Genomic DNA, 27,093 nt, shown 5'->3' with positions numbered 1-27,093 from the left:
GAATGTAGAAGAAAGTTATATTCAAGGTTTTATTTTCAAAATGCTATTTAAAGTTTTATAATCTTCCCTCCAAAAAAGTAGAAATTAAAACACAAAGAGATTAAAAGAATGAGTAAGAAGGATAGTCGCTTTTGGAGGAAGTGAGGAGTGAAAGACGGGTTCAGACCCATCATTATATTGACCATAAGACTAAAGAAAACTACTTCACGTTTCTAAAATTAACTTTGTAATAATATTTTCAAAAAAGAAAGTATATACGAGGTGTGTTCAAAAAGTAACGGGAATTTTTAAATTTCGCGGGTTTGGAGAGTCTGATTGTAAATTTTTTTTTTTTATTATGTTGGTACACATGCCCCTGAAGTACGATAAAATTTTCAGTAATATTCATTGTTTACTTCTTAAGTGGCAGCCGTTAAGGTTAGACGTGTTTTTCGAGCTTGGCGATTTTTGTTTGTTAAAAAAAATGGATCAAAGAATTTGTATTAAATTTTGTGTAAAAAATGAAATAAAGTGTGTGAAATGTTAATAAAGGCATATGGTGAGTCTGCTATGAGTAAAACAAGGATTTACGAGTGGTATAAGCGTTTCCAAGATGGCCGCGAAAACGTTGAAGATGACGAACGACCTGGACGTCCAAGCACATCAACAACCGATGAAAACGTGAAAAAAGTGAAAGAAATGGTTATGAACGATCGCCGAATCACAATCAGAGAAGTCGCTGATGATGTTGCCATATCAATTGGCTCATGCCATGAAATTTTTTCGGATGTTTTGGGTATGAAACGTGTGGCAGCAAAATTTGTTCCAAAATTGTTGAATTTCGAACAAAAACAGCGGAGAATGGAAGTTGCTCAAGAGTCCCTCAATGAAGTCGACAACGATGCGGATCTACTGAAACGTGTTATAACAGGTGACGAAACATGGGTTTACGGATATGATGTCGAAACTAAGGCTCAATCGTCCAAGTGGAGGCATTCTGGATCGCCAAGACCCGAAAAGGCTCGACAAGTGCGGTCGAATGTGAAGGTTACGCTCACTGTGTTCTTCGATTTTAATGGCATAGTGCATCATGAATTCTTGCCACAAGGTCAAACAATCAATAAGGAGTACTACCTACAAGTTCAACGCCGTTTGCGTGAAGCAATCCGAAAAAAACGCCCGGATTTGTGGCAAAAAAATTATGGATTTTGCACCACGATAATGCACCTGCTCACACTTCATTGGTTGTTCGTGAATTTTTGGCCAAAAACAAAACTTTAACGATGCCCCAGCCTCCATATTCGCCAGACATGGCTCCATGTGACTTTTTTTTATTTCCAAACATAAAGAGAACATTAAAAGGCCGTCGTTTTACAAGCATAGATGACATTAAAAGCGAATCGCTGAAAGAGCTGAAAGCTATCACAAAGATCGAGTTTCAGAAGTGTTTCGAGGATTGGAAAAAGCGCTGGCACAAGTGTATTGTATGCGAAGGGGACTACTTTGAAGGCGACAATATTAATGTAGATGAATAAATAAATATTTTTTTCAAAAAACGAAAATTCCCGTTACTTTTTGAACACACCTCGTATATAATAAAGATTTTATGGTGCCATTTTGACGTCATTATAATATTGATTTAATAATATTTGGAGCTCTAGTCCAAACTATGAAAAGTATCTTTTTCTTTCAATTTTATTAAATTTTTTGTTTATTTGTTTCCAAAATATTAATTCGAATATCTTTGCAAACTAAATTAGAAGTATAGAGCTATTATACGTAGAATGTTACAATCAACTATTTATCGTAAATACTTTTTCATTTTAAAGCTTTTAAGTGGCACATTTCAATAAATATATTTCAAAATTCCGCTATTTTCTCACTTACCTAAGTACACAATTGTTACGAGTCCACGGAATTCTATTTTATTTTACTAATATCTCTTTCATCGATGATGCCCTTCGATTAGTTTGATTGGGTAAACGCTAACCAGTATTTTAATTCCTATTTACAGAAGAGCAAGCACAAAAATAAATTATTACTTTATACAGGGTGAACCAGTAAGTAATGTCCATAGACCTACTGTGTGTAGCACATCTAAAGTGGACTTCAAAGACGTATTGGGCAATTCTCATATTTTCCACTGTTCTTGAGTGACGTCACTTAATTTTTTTTTTTTTTTTTCTAAAAACATTACTTTTTTTTGCAATAAAAATGTTTTTACTCAGATAGTTCCCCAGGGAAGTGTCCTTGGGCCTGTACTCTACACCATATACACTGCTGATATTCCTACCAATCCTCGTACCTTCCTTTTTATTTATGCCGATGATACGGCCATCCTCTCTCCTCATAAAGACCCGGTCCTTGCCTACCGCTTCCTCCAATCCCATATAGAATCTCTTGAGCCTTGGCTAAAGAAATGGAGAATTAAAATTAATGAAAATAAATGTAATTACATTACATTCTCCCTAAGGCGAACTATCCTTCCACCCGTTTACCTAAACCTCACTCCTCTTCCCACAACAGATTGTGTTAAGTACCTAGGACTCTTCATGGACAAACGCCTAACCTGGAATCCACATACTAGACTCAAACGGAAAGAACTGAACAGACGATACAAACTTCTCTCTAGACTTCTCGACAAGCGATCTAAACTCTCTCTACAGAATAAACGACTTATCTACACTATGATACTGAAACCTGCCTGGACTTACGGAATGGAACTTTGGGGCTCAGCCAATGCTTCCAATATCTACAGAATCCAATCCTTCCAGTCAAAAACTCTCCGTCGAATCGCTAATGCTCCTTACTTTGTTTCCAATCATACCTTGCACCGAGATTTCCTTGTTCCTTATGTTTCAGAAGCTGTAAGATCCCGTTACTTTAAATTCCACACATCAATCACCTCACATCCCAATCCTCTAGTAGCTCAACTTACCACTCTACCAGGAAATCCTCCCAGGCGGTTGAAGCGCAGGTGGCCACGCGATCTTCTAAATGAAGTAAGAGCCAATGTACAGTACTGAACTGTACCACTTTGGGAGTTTCACCAATGGGTGAATTCTCCCCTCATGTATTCATGTATCTATTCCATTATCATGTTGTATCAGCTTCACTTGATGCAGAATTTTTTTGCAGTTGTGAAAATAAATAAATTAAAAAAAAAAAAAAAAAAACTCAGATAGTTCTAGTCCGAATTCGATTTTGATGACACGGTTAGAAAGGCAGATAAATTTTAAAAAATTGACACCATTTTGAAGCATAAGCCATTCTCCAAACAGCCTCAATCTTCCTCCGAATGCTGGAAAAATAAAAGTAATCGAAGTTTTTAAGAAAACTCATTCGGCCCTTATGTGATCATTATCAGACCCTAGGTGCTGGCACTTTTTATAAAAGTTTCCTTGTCTAAATGGGCTTTCAACGGTATATCATTTTCCAGGATTCCTTTTATCTTCGTACGAGAAATTACGTTTGTTTTTGCAAGAAAACGTATTCACGAGCACACAACAGTGTTAGTTTATCAAGTTGTTTAATTCATTGAAAACTCTTTTAAGTGGACCAGTAGTCAAGTTTTAAATTGGCTGTCTTAAAATAAGGAAGTCCAAAGGTTACCAATTGCACTTTAAACATTTACTTCTGATCTCACTGAAATATTTGGGAAATTGTCATCAGAATCAAATTCGGACTAAAACTTTCTGAGTAATAACATTTTTATTGGTGGTCCATCTAAAAGAGTTTTCAATGAATTAAATAACTTTATAAACTAACACTGTTGAGTGCTCGTGAACACGTATTCTTTTGTAAAACAAACGTAATTTCTCATACGAAGATAAAAGGAATTCTGGAAAATGATATACCGTTTGATGAAAGCCCATTTAGACAAGGAAACATTTATAAAAAGTGCCAGGACCTATGTTTGATAATGATCACATAAGGGCCTATTGAGTTTTCTTAAAAATTTCGATTACTTTTATTTTCCCAGCATTCGGAGGAAGATTGAGACTGTTTAGAGAATAAGTTATGCTTCGAAATGGTGTCAATTTTTAGGAAATTTATCTGTCTTTCTAACCGTGTGATCAGAATCCGAATTCGGACTAAAACTTTCTGAGTAATAACAGTTTTATTGAAAAAAAAAGTAATGTTTATAGAAAAAAAAATTAATGTGACGTCACTCAAGAACAGTGGAAAATATGAAGTTGGCCAATACGTCGTTAAACTCCACTGTAGATGTACTACACACAGTAGGCCTATGGACAATACTTACTGGTTCACCCTGTATAGTCTCTTACATCTAGTATGATTGAAGATTTTTGGAATTTTAATTCGAGTACAGTTTTTTAAGGCTCGGTCTGCCGAGCTTAGACGTATTGCTTACCGAATTCGCTTCCTGCATTCAGACTTTGAAAAGCCAGTCTCGAACTTGTGCCGACTAAAATTCAAGTTCAATACAACCTCGATTAACAGGGCTGACCTACCTCGGAAAACTGAAATCCTGGGTGAACCGAATACACAGTACATTTGTACCTATGAATGTACATATGTATGTAAGTATATATGTATCATAAGGGTGCATAGGTAGACTCATCAGTAAGATGCCTATGTAAAAATAAATGTAAATTAAAAAGCCGTTTCGTCCTCTGGATCTCTGGATCAACTCCTATCTTAGACGGCAATCCTTTTAATGATTAACACTGAAGACTAGCTTGAGATTAGGCTACTCTCTGGGAAGATTAAAATAATGCCTGTAATTTTCCATAAAAATATTACATATAACCGTGAAGTTGAAAATCAACCATTTACGCCTCGTAAATCCCATGGTCTTTGTAAGATTTTTTGTAAGACCGTGGTAAATCCCAAGAAATTCAGTACTAATTGTACCATATTTTGGGTTTTTACATACATACACAATTCAAGAAAATCAGGTATAAAAGAGTTGCTTCCACGCCTACAATTATGTTACATCGGAAGACAAAAAAAATTTTCTGTCGCCACCGAAAATTAACTTTTGTTTCGGCGCCGATCCAGGTGTTCTTATGATGACTCAACATGATCCCGGTTAACCGAGGGCCGGTTAATCGAGGTTGTACTGTATTATTATTATTATTTAAACACTTGTTCAAAAGCCCACAGCCACCTAGAGAAGAACAAATTTCAAGAATGCCAGCACTTGATAGAAACATTTGAATTTGTACCTTCGAACTCTTTATGAAAAAAAGAATCTGCAATCAAAAGACATTTTTTGAAAATTTGATATGATCAGAATAGTTGACAGCAGCAAGGGAAAGTAACACATTTAAAAAAAAAAGAATAGAAATTGTGTGCGAAAGAGTGATTTAGGTGGAAGTTGTTTGAGTGGACGTTGACAAGAAGTAAAGAGAAATGGAGACAAGATAGAAAAGTAGAAGGTAATGGAAGAACATCCGAATGGTAATGAGCAGCCTCTAGTTGCCTTTATATATATCTGAAGGAGTGCAACTCTTGTATACAGCAAAACCTGCTCTCATACTTTTTATACACATTCCTGAAGGATCTCTTTCTCTCGTTTCCACACTTAGTCCTCCAGAGAGATAGCAGTAGCCAAGATTACTCTCAATTCTCCTCACATACACACACTAATACACGATCAAACACCCTCTCTGCTACCTTCTACCTTTCTAATAATGGAAACTATACTAAATTATTGTCATGCTTTTTTATTATTGTTTTTAATTACAATATTAAATCCTTGTTCATTTTTGTAATTATTTATTTTTATTTCAATGATTTCATTTTTTGTTTTAGTTGTCCACTTTTTATTCCGACATGTACATCAAATAATATTGATCGCCATTTTTTTTTATTTCAGTTCAGATCAGAATAATCTTGTAATTATTTATTGTTTTACCACTAATTTAAATGATATGGAAAAGCGCAAAATGTATTCTTATTACAAAACCATGGTCCAATAAAAATATCTCGGTTTGCCTGTGTGACAATAGTTCCGTTTTAGTTCAATGAACTTTGTCCAAGGTTTTTCGAATGAATGGTTTCAATACCTGAAGTGTTATTTAATGATAGCTTTTCTTTAACCTGTTACTTAAGTGTGTTTGATGTGTATACACTTCAAAACCAAATCTCTATTACGGTGCGTTCGACGGGTATACTCGTTGTGAAAAAATATAAAATTGCCATTAACTCGAAATTTTAATAAAATACAATAAGAATATTATTTGATGGGATGTTTCCTTTATCTTACCAATAGAACTGCGGTGAGAGCCAGCCAAATGATGAGTGGTTGGTACATGTTTGGTCTCCGCATTAGAGATTGGGAATTACGAGGGTCGTTTGAAAAGTTCGTGCAAAGTCAGAGAGATAGCACCACTGGCGCGTATCGAGGTTATGTTTAGTTAGTAGCATCTCTTGGAAGAACACACACCAAGTTTCAGCCAGATCGGTCTATTTCTTTGTGTTTGGCATTCGTTTGAATCGAGGAAGTCGAGTGATTTTCAAAAAATGGACGAAAAAGAATTTCGTGTGTTGATTAAACACTACTTTATGAAAGGCAAAACGCCTCAGGAGACTAAAGAGAAGCTTGATAAACATTATGGTGACTCTGCACCTTCGATTAGAACAGTTTATAAGTGGTTTCAAAATTTTCGGAGTGGCCATATGGGCACAAGTGACGCTGAACGTTCTGGACGCCCTGTTGAGGTTACTAATCCAGAAATCATTGATAAAATCCATGATATGGTGATGGATGACAGAAGAGTGAAGGTGCGTGAGATTGCTAGTGCTCTGGGCATCTCGAATGAACGGGTACATAATATTTTGCATCAACATTTGGACATGACAAAGCTATCCGCAAGATGGGTGCCGCGATTGCTCACGCTTGACCAAAAATGAAATCGTGTGAAGTGTTGCAAGGACGGTTTGCAGCTGTTACAGAAGAATCCGCAGGACTTTAAGCGTCGTTTCGTCACTGTGGATGAAACATGAATACATCACTACACTCCTGAGACCAAAGAACAATCTAAACAATGGGTTACCAAAGGGGAATCTGCGCCAAAAAAGGCGAAGACCGTTCCTTCGGCCGGAAAGATTATAGCGACTGTCTTTTGGGATTCGGAAGGAATAATCCTCATCGACTATCTGGAAAAGGGTAAAACTATTACAGGTGCATATTATTCCTCGTTATTGGACCGTTTGAAAACCGAGTTGCAAGAAAAACGCCCACGATTGGCCCACAAAAAAGTCCTTTTCCATCACGACAACTCCTCAGCAGTTGTGGTCGCAAAATTAATGGCAATAGGGTTCCAACTCGTTTCACATCCCCCCTATTCTCCAGACTTGGCTCCCTCGGACTACTATTTGTTCCCCAATATGAAGAAATGGCTGGCGGGAAAAAGATTTTATTCAAACGAGGAGGTGATTGCAGAAACGAATGGCTATTTTTCAGACTTGGACAAATCCTATTATTCGGAAGGGATCAACAAACTAGAGCAGCGTTGGACGAAGTGTATAAGCCTAAAAGGAGACTATGTTGAAAAATAAAAATGGTTTACCCCAAAAAATTAAGTAGTTTTTATTTTAGCACGGACTTTTCAAACGACCCTCGTACCTCACACAAATAGAAGCTCTCAACCCTTGTGCAATACCCGTTTTTACCTTAGATAAAGATTCAGACCTCAGTACGAGCATTATTTCATTTTATACAGAATTCAAAGCTCTTTTCTTCCTTGTAAAAGCTCTTGCGTCCCTAGTTAACTAGGAGCAATGCATACGTGAAGCGGTGCAAGATTTTTTGAATGAGCACAGAATGCTATGTAATCTCATGCCCCAAAGAGATTGCAGAAAAAGTGCACTGCAATGATTATTACGACTATTGTAAACTTTTGGTTGTTTTGCCCTGCGTTCGACGTGAATACACGTCATTGTCTGATTTTAATTCCGCACACTGTTTTTTTTGGGGGGGGGGGGTAAAAACTAAATTCCAAGATTAACTGGTTAATAAGCTCATAAGTTTTTTTTTTTTTTTTTTAACACTGATCTTTCAGAAGAAACAAAAAACTTTTGTAAAAACGTTTGTAATTTTGTGTCACTCATTTGTCAAATTTGTGTTGTAAACAAAAGAAACATCTTAATCTCAATTTTTCTTTGGCGTTCAGGCGTACAAGATTTTTGAAAGAATGTCAACGTACTTATCAATATGTGCTAACACTTTTTATTTCATTCTAAATCAGTGTAGTGAGCGCGAACGACAAAATGATATGCTATTAAATATGCCATGTACTGATGAATATGAAAGGTAAAAGTGACTATGTTACAGTTTTAGACACTAAACTGTAATCGGATATAAAATTACAACTATTGAGCTAACTTAATGTATCTTTTAATGTATGAATGTTTAAATAAATATGAATTGTCTTGATTGTTTGTATAGATACAGGACTATGTCGCGATGAATTGGTAATTCTTTATGATTTTTGAGGTGCCCACTTATTTAAAGAATTTTTTCGATTCCCTTCTTACTTATTGCAAGGTAATCTTTTACGCGCTCTAAAAGAATAAATAAAATAAACAAAAAATTATATAATACAATTAGAAGACATATTTATTTACAATAAATTAATAATTATTTAAATTTGATTTAATTAAAGATAAAAATCTGCGGCAGAATAATTTTCGTACCCATTTTTATTCAATAATAAATGAATTCACCATGTTTTGTGGCTCATTGTGGAGAGGACATTAAGAAGTTCTCATCTGCAACATTCCTGAAGGCCTGCAATTCTTGCGGCTGTAACACCTCCTTACCAGCTAACAAAGATTCTTGTAATCTTCTCTCCTGAAGTTGTGTCACCTTTTTTTTTTCTGTAAAACTTTTTTTTCTTCTTCTGCTTTAAATGCAGTTAATCTATCTTTTTATCTTTATTTCGAATTTAATTCAAATATAAGTACAGTTTTAATATTATGAATTGCTACAATTTTGTTTCTACCGATGTGATAATTGTTATTTTCTCTCTTTGTCAATATTTTTGAATCTGTAAGTTCAGAATTCTTCAAATTTACGAAGTCAACTTTTATATGAAGTAAGCAGGAAGCGAAATATAAATAAATAAAAGCTATATAATTCTAGTTAATTATATTAAGAATAGCTATTAAGGACGACTATCTGTTGAGTGATTGGCAGGATTGCTACTTAGTTACTTCAGGTGTACCCTGTACGTCACAAAATTGAATTTCAAAAATCTATACCCTTAAATGTTTTCTAATTACTACAACTAGCACCATTATAAATGTCTAATTGTCTTCTAGATCCTTCTAGACCACTTAACAGATGTAATCTTCAAATTCTCCACATTTTAGGGAAAAAAACCTCTAGTAGGTGCAAACCTATTATTATTACTATTTTATTTAGAAGTCATATATATAACCAAAATAAATTAACCAATGGCAAAGCCGTCAGTTTGAGAACACTGCTTAAATATATATTAAAAGATACAAAATATTCAATAAAATAAACAGTAAATAACTTAATAATTTTCTTTCCATTTCATCGAGATATAAGATACAATTTTATATTTAATTCAATTTAATCACTACACGAGCTCCACAAGCACACATCAACCACTTACAGGACTGGTTTATCAAATGGCGAATCAAAACTAATGTTACGAAATCAAAATATATAGTATTTACTCTCAGACGGAAAATCCTAACTCCCATCTTCATGATCCAAACTTCTGTACCAACTGTGGACAAAGTAAGCTACCTTGGACTGTACCTAGACAAACGGTTGACATGGAATCCCCCATACTAGACTGAAGAGATAAGAAACTAACCGACGCTACAAAACTTCTCGCCAGACTACTTGACAAACGATCTAAACTCAACCTAGATAACAAAAGACTCTTATACCTAGCTATTACTGTGACCTATTTGCTCATACGGCATCGAAGTATGGGGATCGAAAAAGCGTTCCAACTCACAACGCCTCTAGACATTACAGTCAAAAATACTTCGAAAACTTCTTAACGCTTCGTTCTATGTATCTAACCTCACTGTCCATAATGACCTCAAAATCCCTTTCATTCAGATCTTGCTAACACTCGTTTTCTCAAATTTCATATTCCTCTACAGCAGCTCATCCTAAACCTCTTCTGCAATACCAGGCGGATCCTCCAAGAAGATTGAAGAGAAGATTGCCTCACGATCTACTATCATAAGTGCTTATATATGTCCAAGATAATGGAATGGCACTGCTGGATGACTTCTCCAATCTTATATTTTCACGTTATTATTTTTTTTAATCATGTACCACATTTACTTGTTGCAACAATCTTGTTGCAGTTGTAAATTCAATAAAAGATTTAAAAAAACGAAAAATTCAATTTAATCAAATGTGAAAAAGAAGAAAGAGAGAGACGGAAAATGAACTAAATTAAATGTCAGAAATGGAGTTCACTGCTGTGATCGGTACAGTTAACATCGCTGTTGCTTTGACTGACTTTGAAATCTTGGAACAAATCTAAAGAAATACATTGTTTTCTGAAATATTTTTAATAAAAATTATACGTATTCAGGTATGTGAATAATATGCGAAGTTTAAAGGCAATTCGATGAAACTCTAGTCCTGAAAGTTTCTAAAATTATCATTGAACAGGTTAGTGAAGAGTAAATATTTTTGAAAACTACTTTTGAGGAATAACTGGGGACGTTGCAGTTTCCTGAAAACAAAGAAAAGATCGTCTTTGAATAACTCATTAGAAACGTGCAAAATTTGGCTACCTTATCTCCATAAATTTACTAAAAAGATTCTGTACCATCTAAAGTTGAAATATATGGTTATAATATTGAATAAAAAACTTCCAATATACAATATAAAGGAATAATTAATATAGAAATCAACACAATAATGAAGGGTATTAAGGCGTACATTTATTGCATCAAGGTTACACTTGTGTGACACACCTTTCTTATGACACATGCGCACAACACTTCACAACTCATTTCCTACACTTTATTAAATATGTTTATAATAAAATGTATTTTTTTTAAATATTATATTCTCTTTAAATATAGCATATCTGTCACATTCAATTCAAGTGACATGTCAATTAGTGTGATAATCGTTATATTTTCTGTAAGTTTTGGTAGGCGTCGGCTTCAAATTCATTTTTTTAATTTTAATTTCTTTTATTTTTAAAAAAAAATATTAAATTTCTTTTGTTTTTTATTATTAAGTATAGATAATCTTTTAGAATTAATAAGCCGAACATTTAGCTTATAATGTGGGACTTCCTATATATCTCAATCTAGTGTTGCTACACCTGCCGAATATTGAATCACGGCTTCCGGTTCAGCTAACCTTCAAGCTGCACTTCCAACTCTCTGCATCCTGGCTAACTGCGCTTTTAACCATTTAACCCCGCTGGCTCTATAAAGCAAACAACTGTATGTAAAAAAAGATTATTTTGGGCAAGCTTTAGGTCTAAACGTGTGTATCGTAAACGGAGACGGATAGCTAATTTTTTGTGTACTTAATTTAAGTTTACTTAATTTTTCATACTAATATTAAATAAAATACAAGGCTTAGACCATTACAGTGATTGGAACGTAGTACCCCAATATATCTCAACTTTACGGTTCACGCCTCTAACTTCTTGGCCCGAACGTGGCGCCTAAGAACAATTAGTATAATTACTAAAAAAATAATATTTCATATCAGGAATTTTTTAATTGTTTTCAATAGATATTTTTTTTTTTTTACTTACGTTATAACACAGGGCGTGTCTGCTATGTTAATGTGACTTCAGAAATCGTGGTAACAGTAAAACACGATTAACAAAAAATAGTGTGAAAACACGTTAATTTTTACCTTTTTTTATCCTTTCAAAATAAAGTCTTAATTTTATTTTGTAATTTACAATCTGTATAAATATATACAATAAGTAAATAGGAGGTGAATGAGATGAACTGATGCGGGAAGAGCAGTAGGAGAGAAACTACCCAGCGGTAGCACTCTCTATAGGAGAGAGGAGAATGTGAGGAGGAGAATATGAGTAGGAGAGAGGAGAGATTTAGGTCTTCAGACTATAAGGAAGTCGCGGGGCCACTGGCGATTCAGTCGGCGAGGAGTATTAGGGATGTCAGAGGAGGCGAGAGACTATACAAGAGGATTTGAGCAAGTAGAGAGAGTAGTATGGAACTTTTGGTATTTCGTCTTGGCGTGTTGGTCTATGAAGGGAATCTGTGAAGGGAAAGGTCGCTGTGAAGAGTGAGGTTAGTCACCGTAGAAAAGAGCGTCAACTCTCTTTCGGGGGAGTTTTGACTGAAATATCTGTACAGTCCGTAGGTTTGTAGGTTTGGCTGAACCTCACAGCTCTAGTCCGTAAGTCCACATAGGTTTGAGGATAGTGCTGTATATTAAGCGTTTGAGTTCAATGGGCAATTTAGAGCGTCGTCCAAGTAGTGTGTAGAGCAGTTTTGTACGTTTTGTCATTGCTTGTCTTTTAAGTCTAGTGTGTGAGTTCCACCGTGAGTCGCTTGTCTATGTAGAGCCCAAGATAGTGCACAAAATAGAGTCTAAAATTTAAAAACAAGTATAAAATTATTGTAGTGTTTCATTTAGTAAGCAAGTGCTCTTCAGTGATTTTTTCGATTGCCTTATATTTTGAAATGGCCATCGTCTGATCTTTCGAATTTTCACAACAATTTAAAGAACTAGGTATTTTCTTTAGGGGAGGCCACTTCTGAAAATAATGTAAATGTTATATTTTGTTCATTTTGCGCGGGCAAGAATTAAATAACACTTTTTCCTTTTTGGGAATATAATTTTGTATTTCTGTTTGTGAATTCAATTTTTCAATTGTAAATCCTGCTGCATATCCTTCCCTCTCAACAGGAAAATATTCCCTCCAGTATATCTGAATCACATTCCGATTCCTGTAGCGGATACCGTTTGTTATCTTGGAATATACCTTGACAAGCGACTCACGTGGAATCCACATACGTACTTGAACTAAACCAATGATATCGAATGCTCAAGAGACTACTTGACAAACGGTCAAAACTGACTCTTACAAACAAGAGACGACTATACTCAGCCCTACTCGCTCATGTCTGGACTTACGGACTTGAACTGTTCGGAACAGCTAAACATTCGAACCTAAACAGAATCCAAACCCTCCAGTCAAAAATCCTTTAAACCATAACTGATGCACCCTTCTACGTGAGCAACCATACCATCCACACCGACCTGCGAATCCCATTTGTTTCTGACCTTTCCCTGGCCCCGCTACATCAAATTCCACTCCAAACTTTACCAACATCATAATCACCTTAATCAGCAACCTGTCCTGCATTAACCTTCCGTAAAATCCTCCTCGCAGACTGAGGCGCCGACGGCCTCGCGATCACCTGGTCGAACTTTAAAATGGTCATCCTTCGCATTCAATCCATTCGGTATTTTATTTTAACCGACTTATGATGGTCATCGTTGGATGGCCCTCATTCAAGCCCTTCCTGTGATTTTATTTTATTTACTTATTTATTTATTATTTTATTTTGTTTTTACTTTATATATTACTTTATTTTTATTTTATTTTTTGTTCTATATTTCGCATTTATGATGTACTATACGCTATCATATTTACTTGTTGCATTTATGTGTTACGCAGTTGCGAATTTAAGAATAAAGGAAAAAATAAATAAATTAAATTCAAGTTAATCTATAATTTTCTACATAAATCTTGTATTTTTTTTGTTTTCAGGAGAGATAACAACAAGGGAAATGTTGGATAGAGAAACTAGATCAGTTTATGAACTAGTAGCTGAAGCTAGAGATCGTGGGGTACCCTCACGGACAGCAAGAGTATCTGTAAGAATAATAGTTACCGATGTAAATGATAACCCACCAGAAATAGTTGATCCTCAAGAGGATGTAGTCAGCATTAGAGAAGAACAACCTCCTGGCACGGAAGTGGTCAAAGTTAGAGCCGTCGATCGAGATAATGGTCCAAACGCCACTGTCACATATTCCATTCTTAAAGGTAAATATTATTTATTATTTGTCCACTTCTAATGTTCACCTTTTTAAATCATAATATTTTGTAGAATGATGTCATCATCTATTAGGAAGGTTTATTCTGAAAACTTGTTTTTCTCTCGTTTATTTGAGCTGCAATCAGCGCATTGGCGGCTATAAGTAACAATGATAGCACTGATTAGTAGACGCAAACGAGTAAAGAAATCACATTCCAAAACATTAGACTATTTGTCCAATCTCTTTACTGGAGAGGAGATCGAGAGGTCTCTTTCTTTTAAGACGTCTTGTCCGGGTTATCAGGAAAAGTTCTAGAAGAAAGATATTTTGAGCTAGAGAATTTACGTGAGATTGCAGGTTGAAATGGAGTTTCCTGTATCGTGTTTTTTGGCGACTTGGGTGATAAAAGGCATGTTAAGATCAGGTTGTACATTACGGTGAGAGACGTAAAAAGGAGCTTTGATTGTGGATCCAAGTATTTTAGACAGTAGACATTGAATTCTTTAGAGATTGGTGCGTTTGGTTGAACCACACAGCTCTAATCCATCCTGTAAACTTAAATCGAAAAATATTTCAGTCTTCTCAGAGCGATCAGATCAATGAACGTACTGGTTCTGTTTGATATTCTTCACAAACTTCAGATCGCTGCAGATGCTCTTCATAGGAGAGCATGTGTATGGCTCACTATCCGACTTTGATTGGACGTGAGGATGTTGAAATTTTCTAAAACCTACTTTAGTTTCCTCTACTAACATTTCTTACATTCAGTATCCCCCTAATTCTGAACACTTAAGCGGGCTAGTCGATGTGAAGTAATTGTTTCCACTTCCATTGCCTCTTCGGTTTGTTGAAATCAAGTAATTTTTTCGATGGAGATCCTTCCTCAGGTTCCCACACAAATAGTGAGTTTTATTGTGAAAAGCGATCGGATTCGTATTTCTGAAACAGTTTTTCTTTTCGCAGTTTTACTAAGCGGTAATTTGCAGCCCCACCATCCTAGCCTTAAAAAACCTCTATTATTTATCCGATAAATTTTAATCATATCTTGGATTGTTTCAAAAACTGGAGACTTAGAATTGTCTTCAGTTAGTACAAGTTTCACCATTTCCTATTACAAATCTGTAAGTCTCAGCTTTGCAATATCATAAAATTAAAAAACATCTTTAAAACATGAACAGTACTGTTAACCTTTCATCAGTACACTTTTAGTTCTATTTTTACCTTTATCAAATTTTATTTTATTTATTTACTTTTATTATTATTTTGCATCGGCTTTCACTCGATAAATTTTGTAACATATAAAATCAATAATAAAAATATAAATTCTCTCACAGTTACATACATTTTGTCTCATTAATTAGCATAAAATAAACACTACATTTAATATTGATTATGTAACTGAAAGTTCTCGTAGCAGTGGGCGATTTATATATAAAAACACACAAGGTTTATTTCTTAGCTATTGTCCTTAAACCAGGGACACATCATATATTTTTGATCACCTTATATGATTTACTTTAATTATACTTTTAAATTAATGTTTTATTAGTACTTTGAAATGGTGATAAGAAATTAATTAATTTAAAAATATTATACTAGGTGTTATTGCATTTTATTTTATTGGTGATAGTTTTATGAGTACCAATTACGCCTTGAATTTCAAAAGTAGGTAATTCGTTGTTTATTAATTACGTGCATTACAGCTGGAAGTGGGTTAAGGTGTCCTTATTCCAAGAAGAATAATGCCCTTAATATCTAATTGTCGGAATTGTGTTTACATTAGATAATTGTAGATTTCCTAAAGTTACAAAGTACCTCATTGTCGGAATTGTGTTTACATTAGATGTTTGTAGATTTCCCAAAGTTACAAAGCACCTAATTGTCGGAATTGTGTTTACATTAGGATGTTTGTAGATTTCCCAAAGTTACAAAGTACCTAATTGTCGGAATTGTGTTTACATTAAGATGTTTGTAGATTTCCCAAAGTTACAAAGTACCTAATTGTCGGAATTGTGTTTACATTAGATGTTTGTAGATTTCCCAAAGTTACAAAGTACCTAATTGTCGGAATTGTGTTTACATTAAGATGTTTGTAGATTTCCCAAAGTTACAAAATACCTAATTGTCAAAATTGTGTTTACATTAGATGTTTGTAGTTTTCCCAAAGTTACAAAATACATAATTTAATGGCACATTTTTTTTGTTGCGTTCAGAGAGAGTTACAGAAAATAAAAGAATAATGTGAGAAGAATACTGCAGTGGTAGATAAATAGTTTACTTATATTTCCAGTTTTTATGTCCTTTTACGTTAGATTAGATTAAATTAGGGTGGCCTCAAGGCCTGCGCCACCACGACCCCTATGGATCTATTGTGGCTCCCCGGCTTTAGAGCTCACCCTCCAGACCCATCCGCTTAATCAGACTATCCTTTTACGTTAATAGATAACGCTCGCCTCCGAGTCGTCTCTTCTGCTCCTTGGTGGGGCGATTCTGTTGTACCCACTAATACAACTTCATAGGAGCCAATGTCCAGAGATAACAATTGCTCCATTTTCCTCTAGGTTCTCTCCGAAATGTATCCACATTCTTCATTCTCTTGTCAACAGGGTATCCTAGATTTCTCCTTTTTGAGAATGGGCTTACATTTTTTTTGCCCTTAAATTTGGATTTAATTTATCCTCTTTGCCATCATCAGGGGTTCAGAATTCACGCACAACGTTTATGTTTATATTTATTCTTAAGCATTAAATTTAGGCCTTGCTGTCATTGTTTTCTCTTATCTGACGTTTCAAATACTACTCCTTTGGAGGCGGAGAGAATATTTGTTCGATAAGAATCCTGAAAATGCAGTCGGGATTATGTTTTATTTTATTTATAATTTAATAATTCACCGGGAATGTTGCGTTTTTCATTTTCCAAGTTATTCGCAGTTTCTTTTATCTTTGTTCGGTAAGATAGGCGATATATTTCATACTTAGTGCTCAGTTCTCCTTCATTATTTTATGCTTTTTAAATTGCTCTATTTTATTTTTACATAAGTTGAAAAGTGATTTCTTTCTTCATCCTTTTGATATCTTTCAGTATTACTTTTTTTGCGCACCTGCTAATTATAGCCTGAGTATTTCCCATACTTCTCGGTCTGCGAGTAACTAAAAAGTTACTTTCGGCGCATCCAGATGTACTTATCCGTCCCAGAATTAGATCTATAATGAAATATTGATGGAAATATCTTGAGGATTTTGTAGTAATTGAAACTATTTAAAGCTTACATACTGATGGTAAAGATGTTTCTTCAATTGAAGTGAAATGATACATTATTTTAAGAAAACAGACATTTAATAATTCTTGCAATAAAAATAAATAAATAACATGGTTTTTTTTTATTCAATTTAGGTCGAGAAGGCGAAGGCTGGCGAGTATTCTCCGTGGATCCTGTATCAGGTGTACTAAGGACAAGAGTTGTACTTGAGGCTGGCGAAAAGGATATCTACCGAGTGACTGTTGCTGCCACAGATTCAGGAACTCCGCCTAGACAAAGTGTTCGAACTCTTAGTGTAGAAGTGTTGGCATTATATGACCATCGACCTACTTTCTCTAGTTCTAGTCTTAATTTCAAGGTTGGTTCGCCATCTTTACTCTGTTTTTAATATTTTAAATACCTTTTTATTTGTCCTATTTTATTTTTTACAAAACTAGCTTTTGTTATTTACTTTTTCTACGGCCAAATTACTGCATATTTTATCGAATATAAAACGTCTCGAATTTAAAAAGCACATACATACAATATTTAATATAAATAATAGAATTTAAACGTATAATACATTATTATTATTCAGTTATTAGAATTTTAAAATTAATAAATAAAAAGCTAAACAATTATTGGTCGTGATTTGAAGGATGTGTTTTTTATCTTTCAAACATTTTTTAAATAGAGGGCCTACTAAAATTATAAGTAATTAAGGTATCGCAGTGTTCATCTATTTGGATGATGGGCTATCAAAAGTCCAAATTATTCAGGCCCGTCTGGTTGTGAGATATAGTGGAGTCTGTCACGAATCTCTCACGAGGCTACCTGGTTGGGAAATTGAGCAAATACTTCTGCAGTTCATGAGGCGTCGGAAGAGGAAACAAAACCTCTTCATTTTGTGAATGAATTGTTTAGGATTAAGTTTATGCTCTTTGGACACAATAGATTGACGGTGTAAGGGGCTAAGGCTGTTTCTCCTTTTAAGATTATCATTAGATTTGTCCGTTTGTGAGACTTAGATGGTCTGATCTGGGACTAGATTTTCATCCTGGACTAGTTGATGTTTTTGTCTTCATGTGGGATGATTATAAGTGCCCCCAGAGGTGCTTTGAATAGCGTAATCTAGCTTAAGGGGAAAGAGATCTGGATTTTTATAGATCAAATCTGCAGGATCAATAACTTGCTGAGCTAAATCCTGAGGCTTTAATTAGATTTGTGGTAGCAAAAATACTGAGTGAAACATCCACACCACCCTTCGTTACCAGAAATTGGATTCTTTTAAGATCTAATACTTTCGCTCCAAAATCAAAATAGAGCTCTTATCAGCCAGCTAATGTTAAACTATACAAAACATTTCCTAAGGATTTTTCTGTTAATTTCCTGTTGAACCCTGTATCATGATCCATCATGATAAACAAAACAACGCATAATTTTTAACCATTTTAGAGGTTAGGATTCATTAATGTATACTGTACTTACCTAATATGTAGAAAACCACACTAAAATTTCGACATATATTCGCTGCAGCACGCAATATGCAACTATCATAAAATTTTTTGTTGAGACGATAATGTTTTTATTCTCTGAGATAATTAATAACGCTTTGACGCAGACCAAAATGAACACACTGTAGTCAGACATGAAGGTTCATCACTGGAGAGGTCACGCAGCGCTGTCGGACGACATTTCGGTTAAATTTCGGCTGTTGGCCATCTCTCCCGATTGGCCATCTCATCCGACTTTACCCTACATGTTAATGATGTAAAACGTATAACATGATTTTTCATATTTTGGAATTTTGAGTATACGAGGTGTGTTCAAAAAGTAACGGGAATTTTCGTTTTTTGAAAAAAATATTTATTTATTCATCTACATTAATATTGTCGCCTTCAAAGTAGTCCCCTTCGCATACAATACACTTGTGCCAGCGCTTTTTCCAATCCTCGAAACACTTCTGAAACTCGATCTTTGTGATAGCTTTCAGCTCTTTCAGCGATTCGCTTTTAATGTCATCTATGCTTGTAAAACGACGGCCTTTTAATGTTCTCTTTATGTTTGGAAATAGAAAAAAGTCACATGGAGCCATGTCTGGCGAATATGGAGGCTGGGGGGGCATCGTTAAAGTTTTGTTTTTGGCCAAAAATTCACGAACAAGCAATGAAGTGTGAGCAGGTGCATTATCGTGGTGCAAAATCCATGAATTTTTTTTGCCACAAATCCGGGCGTTTTATTCGGATTGCTTCACGCAAACGGCGTTGAACTTGTAGGTAGTACTCCTTATTGATTGTTTGACCTTGTGGCAAGAATTCATGATGCACTATGCCATTAAAATCGAAGAACACAGTGAGCATAACCTTCACATTCGACCGCACTTGTCGAGCCTTTTTCGGTCTTGGCGATCCAGAATGCCTCCACTGGGACGATTGAGCCTTAGTTTCGACATCATATCCGTATACCCATGTTTCGTCACCTGTTATAACACGTTTCAGTAGATCCGCATCGTTGTCGACTTCATTGAGTGACTCTTGAGCAACTTCCATTCTCCGCTGTTTTTGTTCGAAATTCAACAATTTTGGAACAAATTTTGCTGCCACACGTTTCATACCCAAAACATCTGAAAAAATTTCATGGCATGAGCCAATTGATATGGCAACATCATCAGCGACTTCTCTGATTGTGATTCGGCGATCGTTCATAACCATTTCTTTCACTTTTTTCACGTTTTCATCGGTTGTTGATGTGCTTGGACGTCCAGGTCGTTCGTCATCTTCAACGTTTTCGCGGCCATCTTGGAAACGCTTATACCACTCGTAAATCCTTGTTTTACTCATAGCAGACTCACCATATGCCTTTATTAACATTTCACACACTTTATTACACTTTATTTCATTTTCTACGCAAAATTTAATACAAATTCTTTGATCCATTTTTTTTAACAAACAAAAATCGCCAAGCTCGAAAAACACGTCTAACCTTAACGGCTGCCACTTAAGAAGTAAACAATGAATATTACTGAAAATTTTATCGTACTTCAGGGGCATGTGTACCAACATAATAAAAAAAATAATTTTACAATCAGACTCTCCAAACCCGCGAAATTTAAAAATTCCCGTTACTTTTTGAACACACCTCGTATGCACCCATTTTCTTTTAAAAAATGAATAAAATCACTTGTTGAACTCAAGGAGATCTGTTCATGAATTTTCTACTGAAAATAAATAAAATAAAGACCACCCTTCTAATTCAATATGAGAAATTAAAAAATTTTTGATAGAATTGTTTAAAATTTAAATTAGCTTTTAGAGAGCAAGGTTACTTACAAGAATTTAAAAAACAACAAACAAAAACATTCATAAACACAATAACAAAAGACAATAAAAAAAGAAACCTACAAAGAGAAATAGTGGTGCACTCGCTTGACCATTCGTACAGAATCACACCTGACAGAAAGGACAAAATTTATGCGACTCGCCAAAAATTCCTATAAGAAAAAATAAATAAATAAAAGCCCCAAAAAAAGGAAGAAATAAAGAATAAAAAATAAAATGTAAAGTCAGTAAGAGAAACAGGTATACATTCTCTTTATCAGTTGCAGTGTCACTATAACTGTATTATGTTTAGTCCTGTATATAAGAGAGAGGAATTTTGAAAGAGAAGATGTCCGTACTGATCGTGGTCTTCTTTTTACATTTTACCAGACTTTTACCAAAACCTTCTCTTTGTTAGCTTATCTCCATTTTCTTTTCTCTACTTCTTCTTACCAATAAATATATTTAACTTCAAACAAACTCAGAAGCAAAAGAATAACGACTATCTATGTTTGTCCATTTGTATGTGAATTTGTGTAATAATATATATAATCTCTTCCCTTATATTATTTATTTATTCTTTTCTTCTCATTTCTTCTTCTCTTCCTATCCAAATCCATTAAATAAGAAGTATCCTTCTTTTTATTTTATTGTTATGTTAAATTCGACATTATAAATATATTTTATATGAACAGATTCAGGTTTATATTTGCAAAAAATAAGAAAATGTAATATATATCTATATATATTGGTAACCCATTCAAAAAAGCAACCTTTTAACTGAAAAAAAACAAAAAATGTATAAAAATTTGGCGGTAAATTCGTAATGTTTATCTTACACCTTGTTACTCTAAAACGAAATATTGGAAATCGTATCAAAATCCAATAATACTGTAGGGAAAGTCCCAGTAATAATATAATAATAATAGGGAAGGGATTAGCTATGAGGTTAGCATACTGGACTCCCATGCGGAGGTCCCGGGTTCGTAGTGTTGTCCATAGGAATGTTATTCCCATGGGAAACGTCCCATGGGATGGGATGGGACAGCAAACATTTGTATTTCCCATGGTAGTCGATACTTGATATTGTAAAATAAATTTAGGCTGAAATTTGCAGTTGCGTAAGTGCAACAAAATTGATAGGAAATTGATAGTGTGCTGAATGAGCAGAGCGACTCAGAAATAGAATGAGAGTGTCAGAATGATACTAAATTGTCATACTTAGATTATACTTTTGAGTGTTAAAGTTAATAAATTTTGTCATTTTGCATGTCTCTTTGTACATGTAGTCCTATTTAGTAGACACTAAACGTAATCTTTCATAAATTTAATAATTTTATTTGAACTGTATTCCATATTAATATTATAATGGGAATCCCGTGGGATGGGATGGGATGGGACAGGCATAAATTGCCATGGGATGGGATGGGATGGGACAGAAAAATATGTCCCATGGACAAGCCTGCGGGTTCGAATCCAGCAGCTGACCCTTAGATTTTCTCTTCCTAGGAGCTTCTTACAGCTCACTGTCCGGTGATGGACAGTGTTGTCTGTAACGAGAGAACACTGTCCGGAGGCCGGCAGTGCACTGAAAAAAAAACTCCGGGCGCCAATAACCTTAGATGTTGACGCGCCTTAAATCATAAAAAAAAAAATAATAATAATGCATTTATCCAGAAAAAGAATACATTGTACCAAAAAAACATTTAAGCACCTATCAACATGAATAGAATCGGTCTGCCGAGTTGCTAATATAAGTATAATCACAAACGAAATTTATAAGTCCCAGTATTTACTATTTCTTCGTATTTCAAATAAACTAATTTATAAATGAACAAGATGCCATTACTGAAAATATACAGAGAATTTTCCTAGTTGGCTTCAAAATCCATTTAGATTGCTTTAGACGGGCGGTTCCACCAAAAAGGAGAAGGAACGCAGGCAATCCCCAAAATGCCCATTGTTCCCCGCCCACCACTCATCTCATAAGAGATACCGGGGCTTTAAAACAACAAATCCGGCTAAGAGTTTCCGGATAGCAGTACTATAAACCAATAAAGTGGTAACAGGACACTAGGGAGCATGGCGACTCAATCGCCCAGTGCACTGAATAAACCTAGAAAGTTTGACAAGATTACCAGTTGCCACAATCTCCGGTAAGGAAACATTTAACCTCCCGAAGATGAGGAATCTGGTTTTAGAATAAACGAGACACACTTCTATAGAGTGCCGCACAGTCTCATTGGACTCACCACAGCCAGCGCAAATTGGCGACTGGGTAAGGCCGCATTTGAAAAGATGGTACGCTAAATTCGCATCTCCACCCAACACCTGAACCAACTGGCGGATCTGGGACCTGCTAAAACCAACCATATCCTTTTTTGACAGGCCAAGGAATTTTCTTAGCCTGACGGCAGTCAGCTTGGGATCTCCACCATGTTTCAGATGTTCCTTCAAAATCCACTGCTCCTAACTGTTCTACAACGTCGATAGGATACAGGGATAATGGGCTGAGGAGTCATTGTAATCAATGCAGCTCCTTCCTTTGCTGTTTCATCAGCAAGTTCGTTACCCGGAATCCCGGATTGACCAGGGGACGAAGCAATCGAAACAGTATTCAGAGCTCCTAACAAATTGAGTGCAACATGATAAGAATTGACCGAGATTTGGTTTCAAAATCCATCTATCGAACTACTTTCATCTCGGCCATTCTCGGGTTCATTCGAATTTCTTCTCTTTTTTTAAGCTCAGTATATCCCCAAAATAAAATTTTATCAACGCAGGTTTTTTTTAAACCGCTAAGCATGCATATCTCCTTGTAAGTTCAAATAAAATGCTTATAGAAGACCGCGTTGTCAATCTGAAATAAGGCCTCCTCTATCTAAAAAGGACGAATGCTCTGACTGACTATCAGTCCGGCAGGCACCAGTAAATTTAGTCATTTTTCTTTAGTTAGTCCTTCAAACTCTGCAGCCTCTATCTTTCAGTTGAGTTCGAGGTTGATTAGAATTCATGCTAAAGAACCAATTTAGGTAATGAAGGTTATACCATGCGAAAATCTGTTTAGGCAATGATAACTTTTACAGTTCACAGGCCTGCCTCGGTCTGAATATAAAGATAAATCCTGCTATTGAGAGGGCTCCTGAAGAAGTTAGGGGGTCTAAAACGCGATGTTGCTTGCAGATTCTTTGGGGGAGATGGAGAAAACTCTAATAAATCTTAAGAAACTACTTGCGTTGCTATTGTTGAAGGAAGATACCGGACACTTGGGTGATCACCAAGTGTTGGTGGAGGATATACCTCTTTTAGAATTCACTCAGATTCTAGGATTTATTCGTCACTTTGCGGTTGCTATAGGGATTCATCTGACAGCGGAAAGAGTGGCACAATAGATTTTTTGGATTACGCAGGCTATTCTAACAATGATTGTTTTTTACCCTTTTTTGAGTATTTCTCTAAAATGGTTTCACGTTTTCTTATTTGTTTATATCTTACAATCATGATGCTCTTTAAACTTACAGCAATAAATTTGCTAGAAAAGTTAGAGGGAAGTAGTGGAGCTCTGAAGTAAGGTTTCAGTGAGATATGTGGTGTTAATAACAACACAAAATTCAGAAGAAAACTAAATATGTTACAATTTATTGAGTTTTGCTTATATCCTTAGTATTTTAGTTTCACTAGTTATTTATTTTCAATAATTTGATTATTTGTTTCTCTTTGCGCAGGTACAAGAGGATGTTCCTGTAGGTTACGTGGTTGGTAATGTTGTCGGCACAGAAGGAACCCAATCAAATCTGGTCTCTGGACGTGCAAGAGCCGGTCATCTTATGTACACATTATCGACTATATCACCAACCGATATGGAAACAGCTTTCGATTTGGATCGTAGTTCTGGATCATTAGTAGTGACTAGAAGATTAGATAGGGAAGCTTGTTCTGAATATCGTTTAGAAGTGAGAGCATTAGATACTAGTACAACAATAAATCATCAAAGTTCAGCCGTCATTGTCAAAGTGGAAGTAGCAGATGTTAATGATAATACGCCAGTATGGGAGAAAGATTTAGTGGAAATAGAAGCTTCTGAAGATGCATCTGTTGGTTCAAGTTTATGGAATTTTAGCGCAAGCGATGCTGATAGTTCACCAAATGGTGACATCAAGTATATTTTAGTGGAGAGTTTCCCAGAAGAGGGTAAATTTTCTGTTGATCCATTGACGGGCACATTACTCTTATTGTCGCCATTAGATTACGAAGAAGTAAGAATGTATACTTTAGTGATCAGAGCTACAGATCAATCACCAAATATCACGGATAGACTCAGTTCAACATTAACTGCGCGGCTGAAAGTGAAAGATGTAAACGATAATGCACCAATATTTGTATCAACAAATCCTCTAACAGTATTCGCAGATGAAGGTGCCACGGGTGGTGATAGATTAACTAGAGTGCTGGCTGTGGATAAAGATTCTGGAGATTATGGCCGCGTGACCTACGTAATATCCGGCGGTGATGGTGAAGGAAGGTTTAGCGTTGGTTATGACAGTGGTGAAGTTATGTTGACTAGAAGTATGGATCCCACAGCCAAGTATAGAGTTAATATAACGGCCAGTGATCGTGGTCTGCCACCAAAACAAAGAGCATTAACCTTATTAATTTCTACTAAAGGTGTTACCGAATCTCCGCCAAAATTTACCAACAGTTTCTATCAAGCTAATGTAACTGAAGATGCAACTGTTGGTACATACGTTGTTAGAGTCGAGGCGAAATCATTTATCAATGACGGTGAGTGAAACATAAATAACAGTAATATTTTAATAATCAGTCAATATTTAAGTCATAAATTACAACTAAAATACTAAAAATTGAATTAATGATTCAGTTGCAAAATAATGCTAATTTAATAATTAAATCAATCATTCAAGTAAAATATTAAAGTATATTAAATTAAATATAAAGATTCTGTTTGAAATTAATGATGGCTGATTTCAAGCCTACATAGCTACTATTAAAATTATAAAATTAACTACAACCTTAACCCCGATGTAGTAACTTTACTAAACAAATAAAATGAAATAATTAATTTCTATAAGAAAACCCTGAATTAAATTCACTTTTTTGAAAACAATATATGCTATTTAAGAATGACTAACTCCTCAGTACCAAAATAAAATTATAAATAATTATGAAACATTGTCACTTAATTTCATATCTTTAATTTCGAGATATTATATAAATATTTTAATTTGACTAACGCTGATACAAAAGGCACATTTAATTAAAATTATTTCTAATTAATTTTATGAATGTCCTTTACAATACTTCAAACTATATCATTAAAACTATATATTTTTTCATTAAACAGTACTGAAACTGTAACTTATTTCTAATAACACCTTAATATTAAATTAAATAATAATTATATAATTTCAAGTTATGTTGAATTACACAACTAAACTATTAATGTAAATAATAATAATGCTTCTAAAAAGTCTGATAACCTGATAAAACTTTCCAGGCTCATCTTCCGATAAGCCTACTTTCTTACGACTTATCTAATCTTAAATAATGAGTGCGACGGGCGATGTCAATTTTGTGAATATACTTAATTAATTCTTGAAGCATATTTGAGGTTCCTTAAGGTTTTAAGATGTAGTACTAATTTTACTCGATGGATTTTTTGTTTAAATATTCTTTAAATCTCAAGTGGCAGGCCTGATTAGCGTTGGGCATCAATGTTTTATCAAATGATAACCTTATCTAAAAAATAAAGAAATATGTGGACAGATAGAACCATCCATAATAACCTAGGGCTTTACCAATCTTATTGAGCAAAGAAAGTGCATGGTACTCATGATCATGTTGGTACTGTTGTCCATTAAATGGGCCCTATGATTGTTGTGTACTTATGTCCGCCGAAGATTATATGATTAATAGTTCCTCATTGATTTTAATGTAAATAAGGGAAAAGGGACCATAACCTTGGAGTTAAAATGATCAAAAACAAGGTGTGTGCAGTTCAGTAAAATAAAATAAGGCATTTTACATTATCACACTGAATGAAGTGGTGTATTAAATAAATATATATATGCGACTGTAAAGTCCTTGAGCTGATTCCGCGTAAAAATAAAAAAAAAATATTCCAACCAGGTATTTCTATCATCTTATTTAAGTTGGCAAACTTCAGGCAATTGTTTATTTATTTTATGTTAACCTCTGATTAATAGATGCGAAGTTTTTTCAAGAAACATTTTTTTCTCCATGTATGATGTAGTTCCCCTTGCTTTTAAATAAAAATGGTGTATGTGACAACTGATTTCAGGCAAAACAGCAGCAGTATTTTGTAGAAATATTTAGGCTTAAAAAGTGTGCCGGAAGTAGATTAATTTGTATTCACGCCCGATTGAGTTTCATAGAACAATTCATTTCTAAGATCTTTATAAACCTAACCTTTTAACAGCTTAGCATTCGTAAAATGTATTTTAAAGTTCAAAAATCTGTGCTTTGTTATCGTAAAAAAACAAATGCGCTAAAAGAGA

General features: G+C 34.8%; 1 protein-coding gene across 2 annotated transcripts in view; it reads left to right on the top strand.

Moving 5' to 3' along the window:
• The window catches only part of ds (dachsous cadherin-related 1), a 477,707-nt gene that overhangs the window by 435,073 nt on the left and 15,541 nt on the right, over window positions 1–27,093 (top strand). For both annotated transcript variants that reach the window (XM_074133009.1, XM_074133010.1), the window contains 3 exons: window positions 13,731–14,009; window positions 17,396–17,619; window positions 24,283–25,339. In XM_074133009.1, the coding sequence (XP_073989110.1) occupies window positions 13,731–14,009; window positions 17,396–17,619; window positions 24,283–25,339 (1,560 nt within the window). The remainder of the gene's footprint in view (window positions 1–13,730; window positions 14,010–17,395; window positions 17,620–24,282; window positions 25,340–27,093) is intronic.

This window comes from Rhodnius prolixus, unplaced genomic scaffold (genome assembly GCF_049639745.1).
Source record: "Rhodnius prolixus isolate KJV_2025 unplaced genomic scaffold, Rpr scaffold_10, whole genome shotgun sequence".
NCBI lineage: Eukaryota > Metazoa > Arthropoda > Insecta > Hemiptera > Reduviidae > Rhodnius > Rhodnius prolixus.
This window is presented reverse-complemented; position numbering and strand designations above follow the sequence as displayed.